At 44.5% G+C, this 17,729-nt stretch overlaps 1 protein-coding gene across 1 annotated transcript in view; it reads left to right on the forward strand.

Annotated features, from left to right (window-relative positions):
- The window catches only part of LOC147426262 (Ribosomal RNA processing Brix domain protein), a 36,369-nt gene extending 19,029 nt beyond the window's left edge, over positions 1–17,340 (forward strand). Inside the window, exons 3-8 of the mRNA XM_086498636.1 lie at positions 9,350–9,595; positions 9,663–9,728; positions 10,053–10,226; positions 10,305–10,370; positions 16,538–16,645; positions 16,739–17,340. Of these exons, the coding sequence (XP_086354762.1) occupies positions 9,350–9,595; positions 9,663–9,728; positions 10,053–10,226; positions 10,305–10,370; positions 16,538–16,645; positions 16,739–16,744 (666 nt within the window). The 3' untranslated portion in view covers positions 16,745–17,340. The remainder of the gene's footprint in view (positions 1–9,349; positions 9,596–9,662; positions 9,729–10,052; positions 10,227–10,304; positions 10,371–16,537; positions 16,646–16,738) is intronic.
- Positions 17,341–17,729: the final 389 nt, after the last annotated feature.

Below are 17,729 nucleotides of genomic sequence, written 5' to 3' on the forward strand. Positions count from 1 at the left end.
CTTACATGACATGAAGGATTTTGAAGATCAATCTCTTGTTGCAGTCAACCTAATTATGCCAGATTCCTCTAAAAAGTCTTTGAATAATGCAATGACATGGGATTTAGCAGTCAAAGAAAAAAGGTTTTGCAAGAAGCAAAAGTTCAAGACAAAGGTTTCAGATAACTCAAAGACTGAAGATTTTCGAAGATTCAATGCTTTTCGAGAGTTCTATCAACATCAAAAGTCATTCCTTTAACCGGAGCTCTCATTTTAAATGGGAGGGAATGTCACGCTTGTGACTATGTTACAGTATTACATCTACTCCTAGTTGCAGATATGCAAAGTGCCATGCCAAAGAGAACCCCTACCCTTGGATGGTCATGACTCTTCGCTCAAGAGACGTGCCTCTTCGTTAAAAGCCACACTCCTTCGACGACTGGTCGCACCCCTTCGCTCTACTGTTGCGACTCTTCATCCAATGGTTGCAGCTCTTCGCTGGAAGATGTGTCTTTACGTCTAAAGCCGTCTCTTCACCATGAGAAGTGTCTTTTTATTTGTGTCTCTTCGTCTCCTATATAAGGAGCCTATTGTACTTAGTTTTCAAGCATTCATTCAATCAATCAAACATACATTTAGTCTCTTGAGTCTCAGTTTGATCTTAAGTATGAAGTTTAAGTCTTAATTATAGGATTAGCACTACTAATCCTCACAATAAAGGATACTGATCTAGTCAATGCCTCGACCACGAGGGGTGGGGCAGCTAGCTCGGCTTAGATAATCCCATGTGGCACTGAGGCCTTAGCCCGAATCATCCGAGAAATCATAGAGACCAGAGGCCTCTCCATACATCTCCATACATATCCATCCATCCGTGTCGCCAGATCTACCCCGGTGGTCTACTGAGGGTCCCCATATGTGAACTCTGTAAAGCATAGCTGAAGCCACTAGAGTGTCAAAAAGCCAGAGCTTTGTTCGCGGTTCCAAAAACTGAATTTGCGAACACATCCTCTCCAATCCTCCCAAGGCTGCATAGGCTCTCGTCAATCTGGTCTCTGCTGCTCTCCTTAATGAAAACACCGGTCCTCTGAAGACTACCCCAAGATAGGTGTATGCATCTGTGTACTCCACTGTCTCCTGGCCATACATAAATGTGGGTGCCGACCTCCTAACCCACTGTGATGTGGTGTTCAACACCATAACCTTGGTTTTCCCAAGGTTGACAGACAATCCACTATCATGGGCAAATGTCGAAAGACAATTCGTGATTGTCTATGTGTCATTGTGTGGTAATACCCATGATCATCTCCCTCTGCGTTCTGATCCTTGTCTCTCTACTCTCCTCATCAAACCAACTATTCTAGGGCATGCTTCGAGATCGTCTCCGTGTAGGCTTACTGTGGGGATATGCCTTTGATGCTGCATCATGGAGCGTGTAGCAGACTTGGACACTCCAAGTCAAAAATCAATCCCGACAGCACCAAATAACCACTTCAAAACAATTCACAGATCACAATAGATTTGCACTGGCCCAACGGAGTTCCGTGCCTAGAGATATTGGCCCCAAAGACTGGCGCCCCTTTCGGTATTTCTTTTTGTATTAATCAATTCAAAGTACAAGAGAGTGGCTCGGGGTTCACTCTCAAACTTTGCGTCCAGATGCTTTGAGAAGTGAGGGCCCAAGCCACTTATTTAAAGGTTTACAAGGGATGCCAAAAGCAGAGCCCCAAAAGCTTGAAAGCAAAAGCTCTTTTCCCTCTCTCACAGAGAGCTTCTGAAAGCAAAAGCAAATTCTCTCTCTCTCAATGAGAGCAAAAGCTGAGATTTGCGTCGCTAAAAAATATCCCAAATTTTTTTCCCCCCCTCCGTGATTTCCGGAAATTAGGGTTTTTGGTAGAAATTAGGGTTTGCAAGAATTTTAGGGTTTTTGGCAGAAATTAGGGTTTCTGCTGTCCGCCACGTCATCACTTTGTGACATACCCCCCTCTTGAAAGCATTATAATCGACCGCGATTACGCCTGCAAAACCGACAAAAGCCATAAACCGTCTTAGCAGACACTGACTGTTAGTACCTACGTACTAGGGACACACATCTAGCACATGTACCAAATCGACAGTCACATCACACTACATCACATGACATTCAATATTCATTCGGATCTTAGACCATGATTTATCGGCAATGTAGCTGACAATCACATCTAGGTTCAATCGGGACCTCATCGATGTTCGATTGACTAACCCCTATTGCAACCATGTCTATTCGAGATCAAGTAGACCAAAATGCTGCAATCATTTCGTCTATCAGTTCCTGCACTCAAAAGAAGTCAAGAACAAATCAGTATCATTATCAGGAATTCCATTTCATAAAGTCATCCAGCAGAATACTGTCAGCTCTCAGTATCCCTGAAGCTCAAAGAGACATCAGTGACTTTAGTATCAAAATCAAGGCATCTGTTGACAAAGGAGCAGAGTAACTCCCCTCTTGTGCATCCCACTGCATCAGATCTTCGGCCAAGCTTAATTTCTGGGTTCCGTTTGGAGTAGACTATGCTAAACCAAAGCATCGAGGTAAAGTTTCACAATCCGAGGAGTATCTTCTAGGTCCTCCTCCTCCATCCACTTCGCATCAAATGCAGGATAGTTCTTGAACTTAACCAAGAACCGCCTTCGGACTTAACATTTCTTCGTATCCATATGTGCCAAAATCTGTTCAGGAACAAGGGTCTCCTTGTTTTCTTCCACTGCGGGTTGCTCATTAGGCTCCCCATCATCAGGCACATCACCCTTAACAGGTTTCAAGAGACTCACATGCAATGCATTGTGAATCGTCCAAGTATCCGGCAGTTTCAATCGGAAGGAGACATCATTTATCTTTTCAGTGATTTGGAAAGGTCCCTAGTATCGCATACTAAGCTTTGGAAAAAGCCTCTCCTTTCTCTTTTTCTTTCTTAGGCGTGCCTTCTCAAAACGTAAGAGCACCCAATCATCCTCCTTCAATTTCAAGTCGCGACGATGGCGATCCGTTGCCTTTCTCTGTGGTTCTTGAGACTTCTGCAAAGTCTCGCGAACCTTGGCAAAAGCCGTATCCAAATCTCGCGAATATTCATCCGCTTCATATATCTAATCTTTCGTGCTCAAGAAGGATGGAACCTTTGCAGCACTTTCAACAATCTCAAATGGCGTCTTCCCCGTTGAAGAGTGTATCTTGTTATTGTAGGCAAATTCCACCAAAGGTAAGTTCTTTTCCCATTGAGTCTTCTGATCAGAGATACAAGACTTCAATAAATCTAAAACCACTGAATTGGCAATCTCAAATTGTCCGTCAGTCTGTAAGTGGAACGATGACGAGAACTGCAACCGCGTGCCAATGTTCTCCCAAATTGCCTAACTCATAAATCTGGGGTCTCTGTCGGAGACAATCGTCTCAGACGTGCCATGTAATCGGAAAATCATCGTGATCCTTCTGTGTTCTCGGGAGATCAAAAATGAAATCCATTTCAATATTTTCCCAGGGGCGGGTGGGTATGGGTAAAGGCTGTAACAATTCCTGTGCCTTATGCCTGTCAAACTTGACCTTCTAGCATATCGCACACATACTCTTCCACATCCTTTTTGAGTTTCGGCCAAAAGAAGTATCTCTCGAGTCTCTACCCCTTCATGGTGGTAGCAATGCCGCGGTGACCCGTAAAAGGTGGATAGTGGCATTCAGTCATAACCTTTTCCCTCAACGGTTGTGTAACGCACAACATAGTCTTCTTCATCAAGTAGCCTTCCCGAAGGGAGTATCCAGCTACTGTCTCCCCATCCCGTATCTGTGTGAAAAATATCTGCAAAATTTGTATCTGTGGTATATTGATTGACCATATCCTCGAAGCTCCTATGATGTATCGCCGACATAGCCAGAACCAACGGCTTCCGAGACAAAGCATCTGCCACCACATTCTTCTGTCCCTGAACATGGACAATCTGGAAGTGAAACTGTGATAAGATGTTCGCCCACCGCATCTGCTTTTCCGAAAGCTGCTTGTGTGACAAGAAGTAGCGCAAACTCTGATGGTCTGTAAAGACGATTACATCCGCTCCGACTAGGTAATGCCGCCACTGAGTAAGAGCATGGATAACCACCAAAAGCTCTTTCTCATAAATCTGTGCTGTCATCTCCGGCCTAGAGAACAATCGGCTCTCGTAGCAATGACATGGCCTTCTTGCATCAAGACCGCACCCAGACTACGACCATAAGCATCACAAAATACTTCAAATGACTTCTGCAAGTCCGGCAAAGTCAAATCTGGTCCTGTAGTCAATTTCTCTTTCAATTTCTGAAAGGCAGTCACCTCTGTGGATCCCCACGAGAAAGGGACTCCTTTCTGTATCAAGAATATGCAAAGGGGAAGCAACCTCTGCAAACTTTCGAATGAACCGTCTATAGTACGAACACAGTCCCAAGAAGCTTTCAACTTCATGGACATTCTTCAAATCGGGCCAATCACGGATAGTGTCTATCTTGGCCGGATCCATTTGCACTCTTGTTGTTGAGACAAAGTGTCCAAAACAAAAAAGCATCTGTGAAGCATATGATCTCTGTGTTCTGCTTCATTCTTGGAGAAAACAATGATATCATCAAAGAAAGTGCCAACAAATAGTCTGTACTCTTGAAAAATCCTGTCCATCATCCGGTTAAATGTCGCAGGAGCATTGGTTAAGCCAAAAGGCATCACCAAAAACTCAAATAACCCAAAAGTCGTCCGAAAGGCTGTCTTGTAGACGTCTCCCGGCGCGATTCGGATCTGATGATATCCACTCTTCAAGTCAATCCTACTAAAGCACGAGGATCCCTGTAACCTCTCGAGTATATCATCGATCCTAGGAATCGGAAATCTGTTCTTGATGGTGATTTTGTTGAGAGCGCTATAATCGATGCACATTCTCCAAGATTCGTCTTTTTTCAAATCCAACAACAATGGAGAGCAATACGGTGAAGTACTATGCTGGACAAGACCCTTTTCCAAGAGGTCTTTCACTGGGTTCATAATCTTTTCATTCTATACTCGGCTCACACGATAAGGTGGCTGGTTCGGTGGCATGCTTCCAGGTATCAGATCAATGGTTTGATCTTCAGGCTCTCTGAAAAGCAATTGGCATGAGTGTGGCGAAAAATCTTGGCGTTCTTTTGATCAGGTCAAAACATATTCAACCTTAATCCATCGTTCAGTTCTCTCCCAAAAGAATGAGTAAGAAACTGAAGTTCATCAAGTACAATCTCTAAGCCCTTCATTTATCAAAGTCGCTTTCTCGGCCCGGTAGTCAACCATGGCGTAGTTCTTGTGGTACCAAGGGATCCTGAGTAGAACGTCACTCGCGTGCCCTGAAAACCCCATTGCAAACGAAGTTTGCCAATGCTCGGTGTAATGGCAACATCCCATCCGGGCGCCAGTCGAACCACCTCCGCCTGCGGCGTCAGTCTGTCGGGCGTAATTCCAAATCGAGCTGCCAATTCCAAGTGAAAAGAAGTTGGCCTTGGCTCCTTCAAAAGAGCTTCCTGATCCTTCACTTTGCCCCAAAAGCGGCAAAGTTTGTACTTTCATTCATTAGATTCGGTGCAGGTCCCACGCCATGTGGTACCAGTATTGCTTTTCTATCTGCCTTTTCTGCCACGTTCCTCAGCTGCTCTCGAACTCTTAGGCCTGTCGTGGTCTTTATCATTCTGTTCTTTCTGTGCCTTTTTAGGGCACTTTGCGAAGATATGTCCTTGTTCCCCGCATCCAAAGCACTTCCCCTCTCTGATGAAGCGAGCTCTCTCCTCAGGAGTAAGCTTGGGTCGTGCATCCTTTTTCTCTGGGTTGCTCTTTTTCTTTCTACTTTCATTCCCAGAAGTCTGGTCGGCTTGTTGTGTCATGGCCTCATCTTCGGGGTAGGTCATACTGCCATAGTGAATGGCAAAGCCCCGCTTCGCATGACTCATCAACTCCTGAATAGAAGCTGACTTCTGTTCCAAGCAGTGATCTCGGATCTCTGTAGGTAGACCCAAGGTGAACCGCTCAATCTGTTCTCTGAACGAGATCTTCTTGAATGAAGAGGCGGGTAGAAAAGAGCTCCAGAATCTTTCACAATAAGCATTGATTGTATCTTTCTTGGTCATCCGAAGATGGTTCCAAGTAGCTCGTATATCTCGTTCATATTCTTGCGTCAACCAAGAAGAAATAAAAAGCTTCTTAAATTTCAGCCATTTAACTGGCGCAGTCTTGTTTAAAAGAAGCGTGGACCACCAAGTACGAGCATTCCCCTTTAGGTAAGAGGTAGCTCTGTGAATCTTGGAGTACTCTGAATAGCGTCCTCCCGCGAAAGCAATGTCAAACTGCTGTATAAAAGACAAAGCCTTCGAAGCATCTGAGTATCCTGAAAAAAGTATTAAACTTGATCGAGTGGCCACCTTCCTTAAACTCTCGGACTTTCTTGCTTTTATCTTTGAGAAAGTCATACTGGTTGGCTTTGTAAAAATTCTTCTTGTTCGCATAGAAGTTTCCATCATTAGAATCTGAGCTGTCTGTAGACGAGTCCTCAGTAGAACTGTCAGGCTCTGGGCGAGATTTAGCCTTCTTTGCCTTTTCCTTGCCCTTTCCGAAGCTTTGTTTCTTGCTTCGCTTTTTACCTTTTCTGTCTTCTTCGCTCGAATCTGAAGAGCTAGAAAAACTGTCAGAAGAAGAAGAAGAAGAACTGGGTACTCCTTCAAATTGAACACGCTTCTTTAGTTTCTTTGCCTTATCAAAAGTTGACTGACGACCCAAGTATTCCGGGAAGTCAGTGCTTTTCTTCTGCTTTTTGCCGTGCTTTTTGGCTTTCTTTTGCTCGTCAAAAAGTTGGGCGATCCGTGCATCAACCACCTCTTCTAATTCCTTCTCTGAATATTTCTTGTGATCAGAAGGTTTCTTGAGAGCGGGTTTCAGGGGTGGTGTAGTGGTTTTCTGCCACTGTGCATGCACTTCTTGAAAAGAAGTCTCGCTCATATATTTTGCCAATTTCGGATCCTTCGCAAAACTGAGCATCATCTTTGTTGCATCGCCGATCAATTGACGACGCTTCATCTCTCTTTGCTCCACCTGAGTAGGCCAAGGCGGGCCATGCTCTCTGCCAGAATCTTCGTTGTGATCCCTGCCCACATCTCCAGATGCAGAGGGAGTCGACTTATCCTTGCGTGAAGCCATAGGTGCCGCGGAAAAAAAAATTGGGGATCGGATTTCCCGTAGAAGAGAAATCGGCCGTGCTTTGATACCACTGTAACAGACTTGGACACTCCAAGTCAAGAATCAATCGCGACAGCACCAAATAACCACTTCAAAACAATTCACAAATCACAATAGATTTGCACTGGCCCGGCGGAGTTCCATGCCTAGAGATATTGGCCCCAAAGACTGGCGCCCCTTTCGGTATTTCTTTTTGTCTTAATCAATTCAAAGTACAAGAGAGTGGCTCGGGATTCACTCTCAGACTCTGCGTCCAAATGCTCTGAGAAGTGAGGGCCCAAGCCACTTATTTAAAGGTTTACAAGGGATGCCAAAAGCAAAGCCCCAAAAGCTTGAAAGCAAAAGCTCTTTTCCCTCTCTCACAGAGAGCTTCTGAAAGCAAAAGCAAATTCTCTCTCTCTCAATGAGAGCAAAAGCTGAGATTTGCTTCGCTCAAAAATATCCCAATTTTTTTTTTCCCCCTTTCCGTGATTTCCGAGAATTAGGGTTTTTGGCAGAAATTAGGGTTTGCAGGAATTTTAGGGTTTCTGGCAGAAATTAGTGTTTCTGCTGTCCGCCACGTCATCACTTTGTGACAGAGCGTCTGTGTCAATATCTGAGTGAGCTCATCTAGTGGCCGTCCTCGCTCTTGAGTGTATAGTTGCCTGTATATCTCATCCACCATGTACACGGAATCCTTCTCCCTCATATAGGTATACCGAGTGTGTGGAGACCTCTTCTAGTTGAGCTGTGCTGAACTGGAACGTGAGAGTGAAAGACAAAATAGCATGATCAGCTGCTGCTCCAATTGGCCTAGTGCCCACTATGAAATCTTGAAAGGATGGAATGAGACATGGCTAGGCATAACATAATCCACTGTGCTAGCCCCATGTCGGTGTGGAAAACATGTGAAACCTCCCGATGTAGGAAATCTCTGTAGACCATTCAAAATGGCCAATCCATGTGCAGGCCCCACATCTATCAAGTATTTGCCATACTCAGTGTGCTCCTCATCCTGTGATAGTCTGGATAGGCCCATCTTTGTACCATCAAGCTCTTTACGCATCTCCTCTGAAGTATCATAGAATATTGTTTGATGATGGGCAGTCCTAGCATTGAAGTCCCCCAGTATGATAATGTCACCATCCCTGGAAAACTCCCATATATCATCATCCAAGATAGAAAGGGGGGAATGTCCTCTAGGTGGTGCATATACTGACGTACTAGGAGGGAAATAACAAATAGAAATTTAGAGATATCTGCCTGTCTCTGCCTTGAGTCTCACCCACATGTACCTAGCCTGCTCATCCTTGCATGCTATATGTATCAATGGTTGCAACTGCCACTCCCCTTGAGCCCCGTCCTCGATGCACTGATCGGATCTCCTGTTGCAAGCTGTCTCCCATCTATATCCGCTCACTTGTGGCATGGACTACCCAGGAGCCTGATGTGTCTCGGAATAGAAAATGATGTCCCTCCCAGTGAAACTATCCTCAAAAGCACCTACATCAAGGTGTAGAGATGAGAGTTACTTGGAACGCGGAACGGGAACGGCGATGGGATCCTTGCGGAACAGGGGAATGGTGTGGAACAAGAGGCATAAAAACACCCAAATAATGCAATTTTAAGCTCTGTGTGATTGAATAGAAATAGTATCAGAGTCCTTTGACTCTAATACTAAAAAAGAACTTGATTTGAAGACCATTCAACCTTACTATGGCAAACGTGTGTCGTGTAGGCTTGAGAGCTTACACAAAAGTACACTACACCACTTCATGCCATTGCCACCACCTTCACTTGGGCATTGAGAAGTAGTGTGCCAGAGAGAGAGAGAGAGAGAGAGAGAGAGAGAGAGAGAGAGAGAGAGAGAGAGAGAGAGAGTTCAGTATGTAGAATTTCAGATTCTTTTCTAAGCCATACCGTTCTAGTTTGTTCAAAACAAGCGTAGCTAAAAAATGTGTGGGTAGGTATCTCTTGAATTTTCTGCTTCTGATTCTTCTTTCATTGCAAACTTCAAAGTTTACATAGTGTCTCTCTCTCTCTCTCTCTCTCTCTCTCTCTCTCTCTCTCTCTCTCTCTCTTTCTCAGTTATTTGTCATTTTTTTGGGGACTGCATAGATGGATTTGAATTGGTGAAATGATTGCAGTTTGGATCACACTCAAAGAAGAGGCCCCACAATTTGGTGATTGGTCGTATGTATGACCATCATGTGTATGATCTTATAGAGGTTGGGGTGGAACAGTTCGAACCCATGGTTACTTTTGGCGGTGCAAAAAAATATTCACCACAAGAAGGTTCCAAACCTTGCCTTGTGTTTATTGGTGAGGGCTTTGAACAAGATGATCAACTGAAGCACTTGAAGGAGATTCTGATCGATGTTTTAAGGGGAGAGGTAAGAAAGGTATCATAAATTATTTTTCAGCAGTTGCAAGGCTTTCCTAACATGACGTGGGTCACAGGTGGTGGAGGCCATAAATCTTGCAGGCCTGGACAAGGTTTTTCTGTGCGTTGCCGTGGGAAAGAAGGTGGCACTCTTTATTTTCTTTAGCATTCATTCTTATGAGTGAATGAGTGAGGGCAAGATGGCCGATTATGATTATGATTGTCAACTTCAAAGTATGTAATGCAAGAGTTTTCAATGCAATAGCGCTTTCCCATATAAAAAAGTGTATGGACAGAACTAGCTTATAAGTACTGATTATGCACATAGACTGAGATTCTTTCGGTACTGCATGCCACTTATACATATACGTGAGTATTTGCTATTGGATAAGGTGCGAAGGATGCGTCTTACATGTGTACTCGCACTTTGATGTTGCTAGTTTCTAACGTGCTTTTGTGTCCAACAGGTATACTTCAAGCATTGTGCAATTCGGCTTAAAAAATCAGGTACCAAAGTACCAAGGATCGAACTGATTGAGGCTGGCCCTTCAATGGACTTAATAATTCGGCGGAATAGATTACCTAACGAGGAGTTGAGAAAAGAAGCAATGAAGACGGCCTGGAAATCTAGCAAACACAAGGTAATTGCCAGTTTATCTTCTACTTGCTGTGATCCTTTGTACTTTTCCATAACCCTTTGCACTTCTCATCACATGCAGGTCAAGAATGTAAGCAGGGACTCTCTTGCAGGAAAAGTGGGGCGAATTTACATGCCACGTCAGGAAGTAAGGATTGATTTTTGTTTTTTCAAAAAGATGAAACACCTTGTTTGTTGTGTTTGCTGCTTGATATTTTCCTTTTTCTATGAGAGAGAGAGAGAGAGAGAGAGAGAGAGAGAGAGAGAGAGAGGACTAGCATATTGTCTCCTAGAGGAGAAACTGCCCTAGGAGACAGCTGGATTTACAAAGTACTTTCTATGAGCATGATTTGTACGGAGTTTAAGCTTATATCACCGATTGATGACATGGCAGGCTGATTGCTGACTATTTAGGAGTTTACTGATATGTCAGCAGCTTGCTGACGTGGCAGGCTGATGATGGGCTGCTGAGATGATAGGCTGATGGCACGGCAGAATCTTGTTGATGTGGCTATGACATGGCAGCAAGAGAGAGAGAGAGAGAGGAGAGAGAGAGGGGGGGGGCTTGATCGGTCGCCCGTAACCATCATGACCAAAAGAGGGCGCCAGATGCAGATAGGATGGTGTGTGGACCAAGTGCCCTAACCCTTCCTTACATATCATAATATCAGGTTAGGGCTGGGTCGGGCAATGTCCACTTATAAACCCAATGACCCTTATATAAATAAATAGGAATGCCTATATAAAATAGCATAAGTGGGTGCAAGATCAAAACATGGACGATACACGGAGGGCTGGTCTGTAAGTTTTCAATCAGGCCAGATGCAGCCTAAATGCGTATGTAGTGGGTGGCTAGCCCGGGAGATACACTAGCCGTACAAGCATGCTCTAGACCATAATGAAGCAGCAAAATGGTGTAAACTGTTAACACCCCTCTTAGCACTTGATGTTGAACAAACTGCAAGAAGTTGAAGATGTGAGGTTGACAATGAAGCTGTTTGATGTGATGTCCACAAAAGGACAACTCCACGAGTGTATCAGCAGTTTGGTGAATGAAAACTGTCTAGAAATCTCTGTAGTAAGATGCCATCATAAGCAGTGTAGAGAGCTGTTGTTCTCTACCTCTGCAGAGCAAAGGTACTACTCCAAGAGGTAGGTCCAAACTGAGTGAAGCAACTACTCTTGAGATGAGACTCGAGTGCCTATAGGCTTGCAAATGTCCAATGGACAAGCCACTAGTGAGGCGGTGAATCAACAATGAACACACGTTGGAACTTGAAAATTGTAAATATTTGAACTTCAAAACAAATCAAGTCAAGACACAGCAGAGCGGAGTTCTCTACCCAGATGCACTGGCCCCTAAGTGGGACGCCTCACAACTAGTGTAGACAGAGGCACCAGAGGCATACTGCTTGATCGGGTGATAAGAGTTGGGGCGGTCCCGTCGCCCACGGATGAGAGGGCCCTCTCGATATCGACGCAGATTGCGACAGAGGATCCATACCATACTGGCGCGACATAGAAGCTGTCCCGGATACTGATGTATATGTATATGATGCCTCGACTGTCAGAGAGCTCCATTGTATCAGCTCACCTTTTGTATTAGCTTTCACCCCACCCCTACCCACTATTTTCTTTTAGTTCTTTGTACTTTTTGTACGCAAACCTGATATTAGATTCACCACATGAAACCTTTTGGTCTCATAGGTCATTTTGGCCTTTTGAAGACGTTAATATTACATTTCGTTTCATTTCTCACTATGACCTCCATGAACCATGCATGGGTAGCCTCTCTCTCTCTCTCTCTCTCTCTCTCTCTCTCTCTCTCTCTCTCAGGGGTTTCTCCACTCTTGATCATGTTCTGACGCTCAGAGCCATCATTGAGGAGGGCAGGTCACATGGGAGATGGATTTATTGTAGCTTTGTGGATTTCCGCAAAGCATTTGACATGGTACTCAGATTTTGTTTGATGCGCAAATTGCATGAGATGAGGGTGCCCATAGTGTTGATTTAGGGGATTATGGCTCTATACAGATTAGTGATGGGACATGTACGCACCCCGGAGGGGATATCTGATTTAGTTCACTCCACCATTGGGGTGAAATAGAATTGCCCATTGTCTCCTACTCTATTTGGTATGTATGTTGATGAGGGTGTCCTCTGTCTGATTACATTGACAGATAGATAGATAGATAGATAGATTGAATTATCGTCCACGGAGGTCAGATATGACCCATGGGACCAAAAACAAAACATTACAACCAGTTCTTCTAAGTGCGGGCAATCGATACATATCAGTTAAGGACTGAGGGTCCATCAAAAGAAAAATAAAAGCCTAAGGAGAGGTCCTATGGGGTAGGGGCTAGTTTAGGCGTTCGAAACTCCTGAATGATGGCCTTCCCTCCGCGGTATATTACCCACTTGCCTTTGGCTCGTGCTTCACGCACTTTTTTCAACTCTTCACCTTTGTGCTTGACTTGTGTCGGGGTGAGTGGAAACTTGTGTGAAGACAGAATTGCGGGAACGTCAGCTTCAAGAAGAGAATGCCCTCAAGCTTCGCATTGGAGGGCTGCCCCAAGCATGGGATGAGTGCCAACAAGACTTCTGCAAGTTAATCGACCTCCTCAACGAAACTCTTAAACCGGTCCATATCGACTACGATCCGGTGGAATGTATCGTCAACAAGTTCAACACCAAGCGCACACCTAGTGGACATGCCATTCTTGAGTTCAAAGACAAGGAGGAATGGCTCCGATTACTCCAGCAATCGCGTCTCCTTAGAGACACCGGATTTTTATATGCTGGCAGGGACGTGGATCCCATTGTTATATGCTGGTGATTGTGTTGATCTCTGACTCACCAGAGGGTATGCAGCGACAATTGGACGCATTACACAGTTTTGCAGAGGATAGTGGATTGTTTGTAAACCTTGGTAAAACCAAGGTTATGTTGTTTAAGACCGCACCACAGTGGATCAGTGGACCTTCTGTAGGCCAGGATGGTTGGAGACATATGGAGAGGCCTTTGTATCTATGATCTCTCGACTGATCAGAGCCAAGGCTTCCGTACCTCACGCTATCATTCGAACAGAGCTAGCTGCACCTCCTATGGAGATTAAGGCTCTTACCAAATCAGTCTCCTTTGTGAACATCTTGTGGGATACTACTAGAGATAGATATGCTAGACTGGCCCTTGAGTCTTCCAAACAGTTAGCTCTTCCGGGGACACCATGCTGGTATGCACAGATGACATCATGGTTCCAAACGCATGGCTTCGCCATGGACAGGCTGCCCCCTTTCCAGTGCTCTTTTCAGGCACCCTCGATGTCTCTTACACGAGTGGAGATTGCTAGACTCATTCATCAGGACCTAATCCAGCTGGATATTAGGAGGACATGGATAGAGTTGCCACAGGAGTTGGGCACGAAGATGGCTTTCTATAGATAGCATCTTCTCCACCTCACAGGAGTTGGGTGTGTGATTCGACCCAAGCTACATGGATACACATATGTCTCATTGTTGCGGTGTGCCATTGGTTAGATACGCACATCCTCACATCAGTTGGAGATTGAGATTGGTAGATTCAGAGGGATACCAGCAGACAATAGGATATACCGCTTATGCCAGCGAGAGCCAGAGACAGAGCTATATTACATATGTCATTGCATAGTGTACTATGAGATACGGGGCCGTTTCCACTCCTTATTCAAAGAGGGTTTCGGTCCTTTCTCTAGGGTCATGAGTTATGAGGATCAGAGATGTCTTGGGCTATATCTACTTGAGTTACACATATATAGAGACACTTTACTGGGGAGAGAGAGATAGAGACAGTCCGAGAGACAGATTACAGATTTCTTTTCACTAGATATGGGACAGCCAGAGGAGCAGCCATCACTGCAGAACTTGGCCCACACTCATTCGACCATACCGGCACTCTCATTGACCGAGCACTGGAGCTACGGAGATCCTGACGGCCACGATTGAGGAGAGGGGCTACACAGCATCGACGGAGACTACAGTAGAGGATTCGAGCCATACTCTCTCAACATCCAAAGTGCAGATGAGGATGGATTCTAGTAGTAGTATCTTTGTTCTAGTTCTTTTGTTTGTACCCAGACATGGTATTAGATTCACTATTTTGTAACAGTTTGGTCTCATATGTCATTTTGGCCTTTTGAGACGTTAATATAACATTTTATTTCATCTCTCTCTCTCTCTCTCTCTCTCTCTCTCTCTCTCTCTCTCTCTCTGACCTCCATCAACCATGCATGGGTAGCCTTGTGAAAGGCTCTACTAAGCACTGCATTCCCTGTGCTGCTCTCTGAGCTGCATCCCAGTTTGCAAAATCTCCCCCATAGAGTTTCTGACAAACTCTCTTCCAAGTTCCAAGAGCACAGCCTCAGAGATTTGAAGTTTCTGAATTACCTCCTTCCCTCCCTCTTAAAGGATTGGAACCAGGAGGAGGATTCGGCCAGAATAGGTATAGAGCCTCCTCTAGACCCTAAAAGTTCGCTAATATACGTGTTCAGACCGGGGTCAGTCCGTATCTGAACGCCTGCAAGGCTGCGAAAGACCAGTGTGGCAAGAAAATTATAGATTGATATCCACTGGCTGCCTCTGCCCCTGCCCATGAGTCCCCATAGGTGAATACATAGCAAGGGGCACTATGCGGGTCAACAATCAAGGGCATAGCCAAGTGTCTCCAACTCGAACCATTTGGTACTGACAAACCAAAGTGCACTCAAGGCCAAAAGGTCTTCAGAAAGTCTGTTACCCCAGGTCTTTCAGGTGGTGAGAGAACTCCAAGACCTAGGTCCTAATGGAAGTAGAGACACGGTCCATCGACCAATCTTGTTGACCTCTCCATGCCACAAGAGAAAAGAGAAGCCAATTGCTGTATCTACAGCCTCTTCCTCTTTAGCAAGCACGGGGAAGATGTAAACTCTAATAGGGGAAGGGCCCAGGGGTGACATCTGCCTTTCTATCTCCAAGATAACGTGTGAATGAAAAGGCAAACCTCTCCCCTTTGCGACTCTGGTAAAGCCTGCCCAACGAGTGCCATGCACGAGGTTACCTGCTCCAGCAGAGGAGGCCAAAACAGAAGACTCACTTAGTAGAGAAGAGACGGAGGTAATTAGAGTGGGTCTGCAAGATAAGGGTGGGGATGCCGAGCATGGTCACCATGAAACGTGTTTCGGCATGTAACCTGGGCTGAAATGCCCCTTGATCCTTCACTGCAGCTCACGAAGTTGAGGAGGTAATGAGAGCGCATCTGTGAGAGGTGGGTGGATAAGGGTTGGGTTGCCGAGCATGGTAACTACTACAGCTCACAAAGTTGAGCCGTTCTGTGTAACTTTCTCTTGACATTTATGTATTGAGGTTTTGGTTTGGCATTTCGTCAGGTTGGGACGTGGATACAAGGGGTGAAATGGTTCATTTCGAAACTCCTCGTTTCAGTATGAAACGTTTCAGTCCTGAAATGTTTTGCAGTGGCACTGGTGCTGCACTGTTGAGGTCAAGGGGAGAGTGGAAGAGGCGGGGGAAATGCAAGCTCTCTGCTTGTCAAAAAATTAAGGTTCAAGACAGTGTGTGAAGTATGAATCCCACGGCTGAGTGTGGATGATAACCTTTGAACACAAGAGCGGAGGAAAAGGGGAGCGCGATGGCGGGGGGAGATGATGGCGATGGCTGGGGGAGGCAGCAGCATAGTCGAGCCCTTCTGCTTGTTGATTCAAGCACAAGTTCTCTGTGATCTCTTGGACTTGACTCTTCACCTCTATGGCTGTATTGAGTTTGAATTGTAGCAATTAAGTCTTGTATTGTGTCATCCTTGTTGTGATTGTCTTTAAAGTGGAGTACTTGTATCAAAGTTTCAGTGAAGTAAGTTTTTCTTGTTTATTTTGTCTAAGCCTTTTTCTAAAGCATTCTAAATAAATGTGGTATGTCAGACTGTATCAATTTTTCTGCTTTGAAACAAATAAGGTAATTGGGTGATTTAGTCTTGCTTCTTTATCTGTTCTCTTTTGTGTATGTGCGCCAGTGTGTGTGTGTGCGCGTGTGTGCGTGTGTGTGGTGTGCTTCACAAGTTCTTTTATGATTTTAAAATTCCAGAGTCTTCTGACTTTATGAAGGTATATATAACTGTCATTCGTATTTGTTTATATATTTGTTTTAGGTGATTCAAACGAACCTTGGCTTCGTTATCCTCTTTCTTTGTGTTTGCTGATCATGTGTTTTGTGCAAGTGTTTATGGCCCTCCTCTGGTTCATAATTTCAGAATTTCTTGACCTTATGAAGTAAGTCGGTTGTAATTCAGGTGAACGGTATGGCACTGGCAAAGATGAAAGGCCTGAAAAGACGTAGGCAGGAAGCTTCTTCTGATCCTGGGGCCTCAAAAAAGGCTCGTGATAATCATAATGAAGAGGTCAGTGTTGGCCGTATTGTTATTTGTTGAGTATCCTATGTGTGCATGCTTATTGGCAGGAGTTAATTGGTAAGCAATAAGTTTGATGTGCAGGTGTGAAGGACACAGTTAAATCTTATTTTTGGTGGAAATTTTTGTATACTGGAAATGGAGAAGACATGGTCTATTTGTGCTTACTGTCTACATGCATGCATCTGCGTACGATACACCTGGAAACTTTCCGCACCGGAAGGCAGATCTTATGCTTTGCTAATGTGACATTTTTCCAAGATTGGCAGCCCCTTCTTTAACCAACAGATACTCCAAATGCAGCAGCAAATTTGATGATGGGTTTCAACTGAGGCAGAAATGTTTGATCGGGAGATGGTAATCATCCTGAAAGTCAAGATGAGTTGGGTGTTACCTTCGGCAACTTCCGTTACTATTTCCCTTTTGTGGAGCTCTTTTGTAGGATCTGGCTCCCCATACTCTTGACATGCATGAAAAGCAGTGCAATTTATCTATTATGTTATTTTGAGACTTTGAGGAGTACGAAGACACCATCAAGGGGACACCTGTTTCTGCAAGTTCGCAAGGTAGCTGCTTGTAATTTAACTGCTTGCTACTTGATCACTCTGGTCAGTCCAGTTTATGGTCAGTAAAATTTTGGTAAGATGCAATTTATTCAATGAATTAAGTTTATGATTTTCTGTTTTGATTGAGAATATGTTCTATTGTATGGGAACAGATATAGATACCTAGTTCTAGATGCAATTTTGACCAAGAATGTAGCAGTATTTACTTAATACTAATATAATCACGATGGGGCTACTAACACAATGCTTAGTTTGTGGTCAACATCAAGAATGTTTGAGCGATGGTGTATTGTCGATATAGTTAGTCTTTCACTCATACTTTCCTTGAAAAGACTTTATTTAAGGCAGGGTCGCGTGTTTGTGCGTATCATTGCTCATAGCATCCGGAGGGTATCGCTACACACTCTGGGTTCTAAGAAGACACTGTTCTGTAGGTATGAGTTTTTGTGCACATGCACACTCATGTAGGTGAATAAATAGCATCTTTTGTCATTGGTCGTTGAGGTTGG

This window comes from Adiantum capillus-veneris, chromosome 24, assembly GCF_014529385.1.
Source record: "Adiantum capillus-veneris isolate H3 chromosome 24, ASM1452938v2, whole genome shotgun sequence".
Lineage (NCBI taxonomy): Eukaryota > Viridiplantae > Streptophyta > Polypodiopsida > Polypodiales > Pteridaceae > Adiantum > Adiantum capillus-veneris.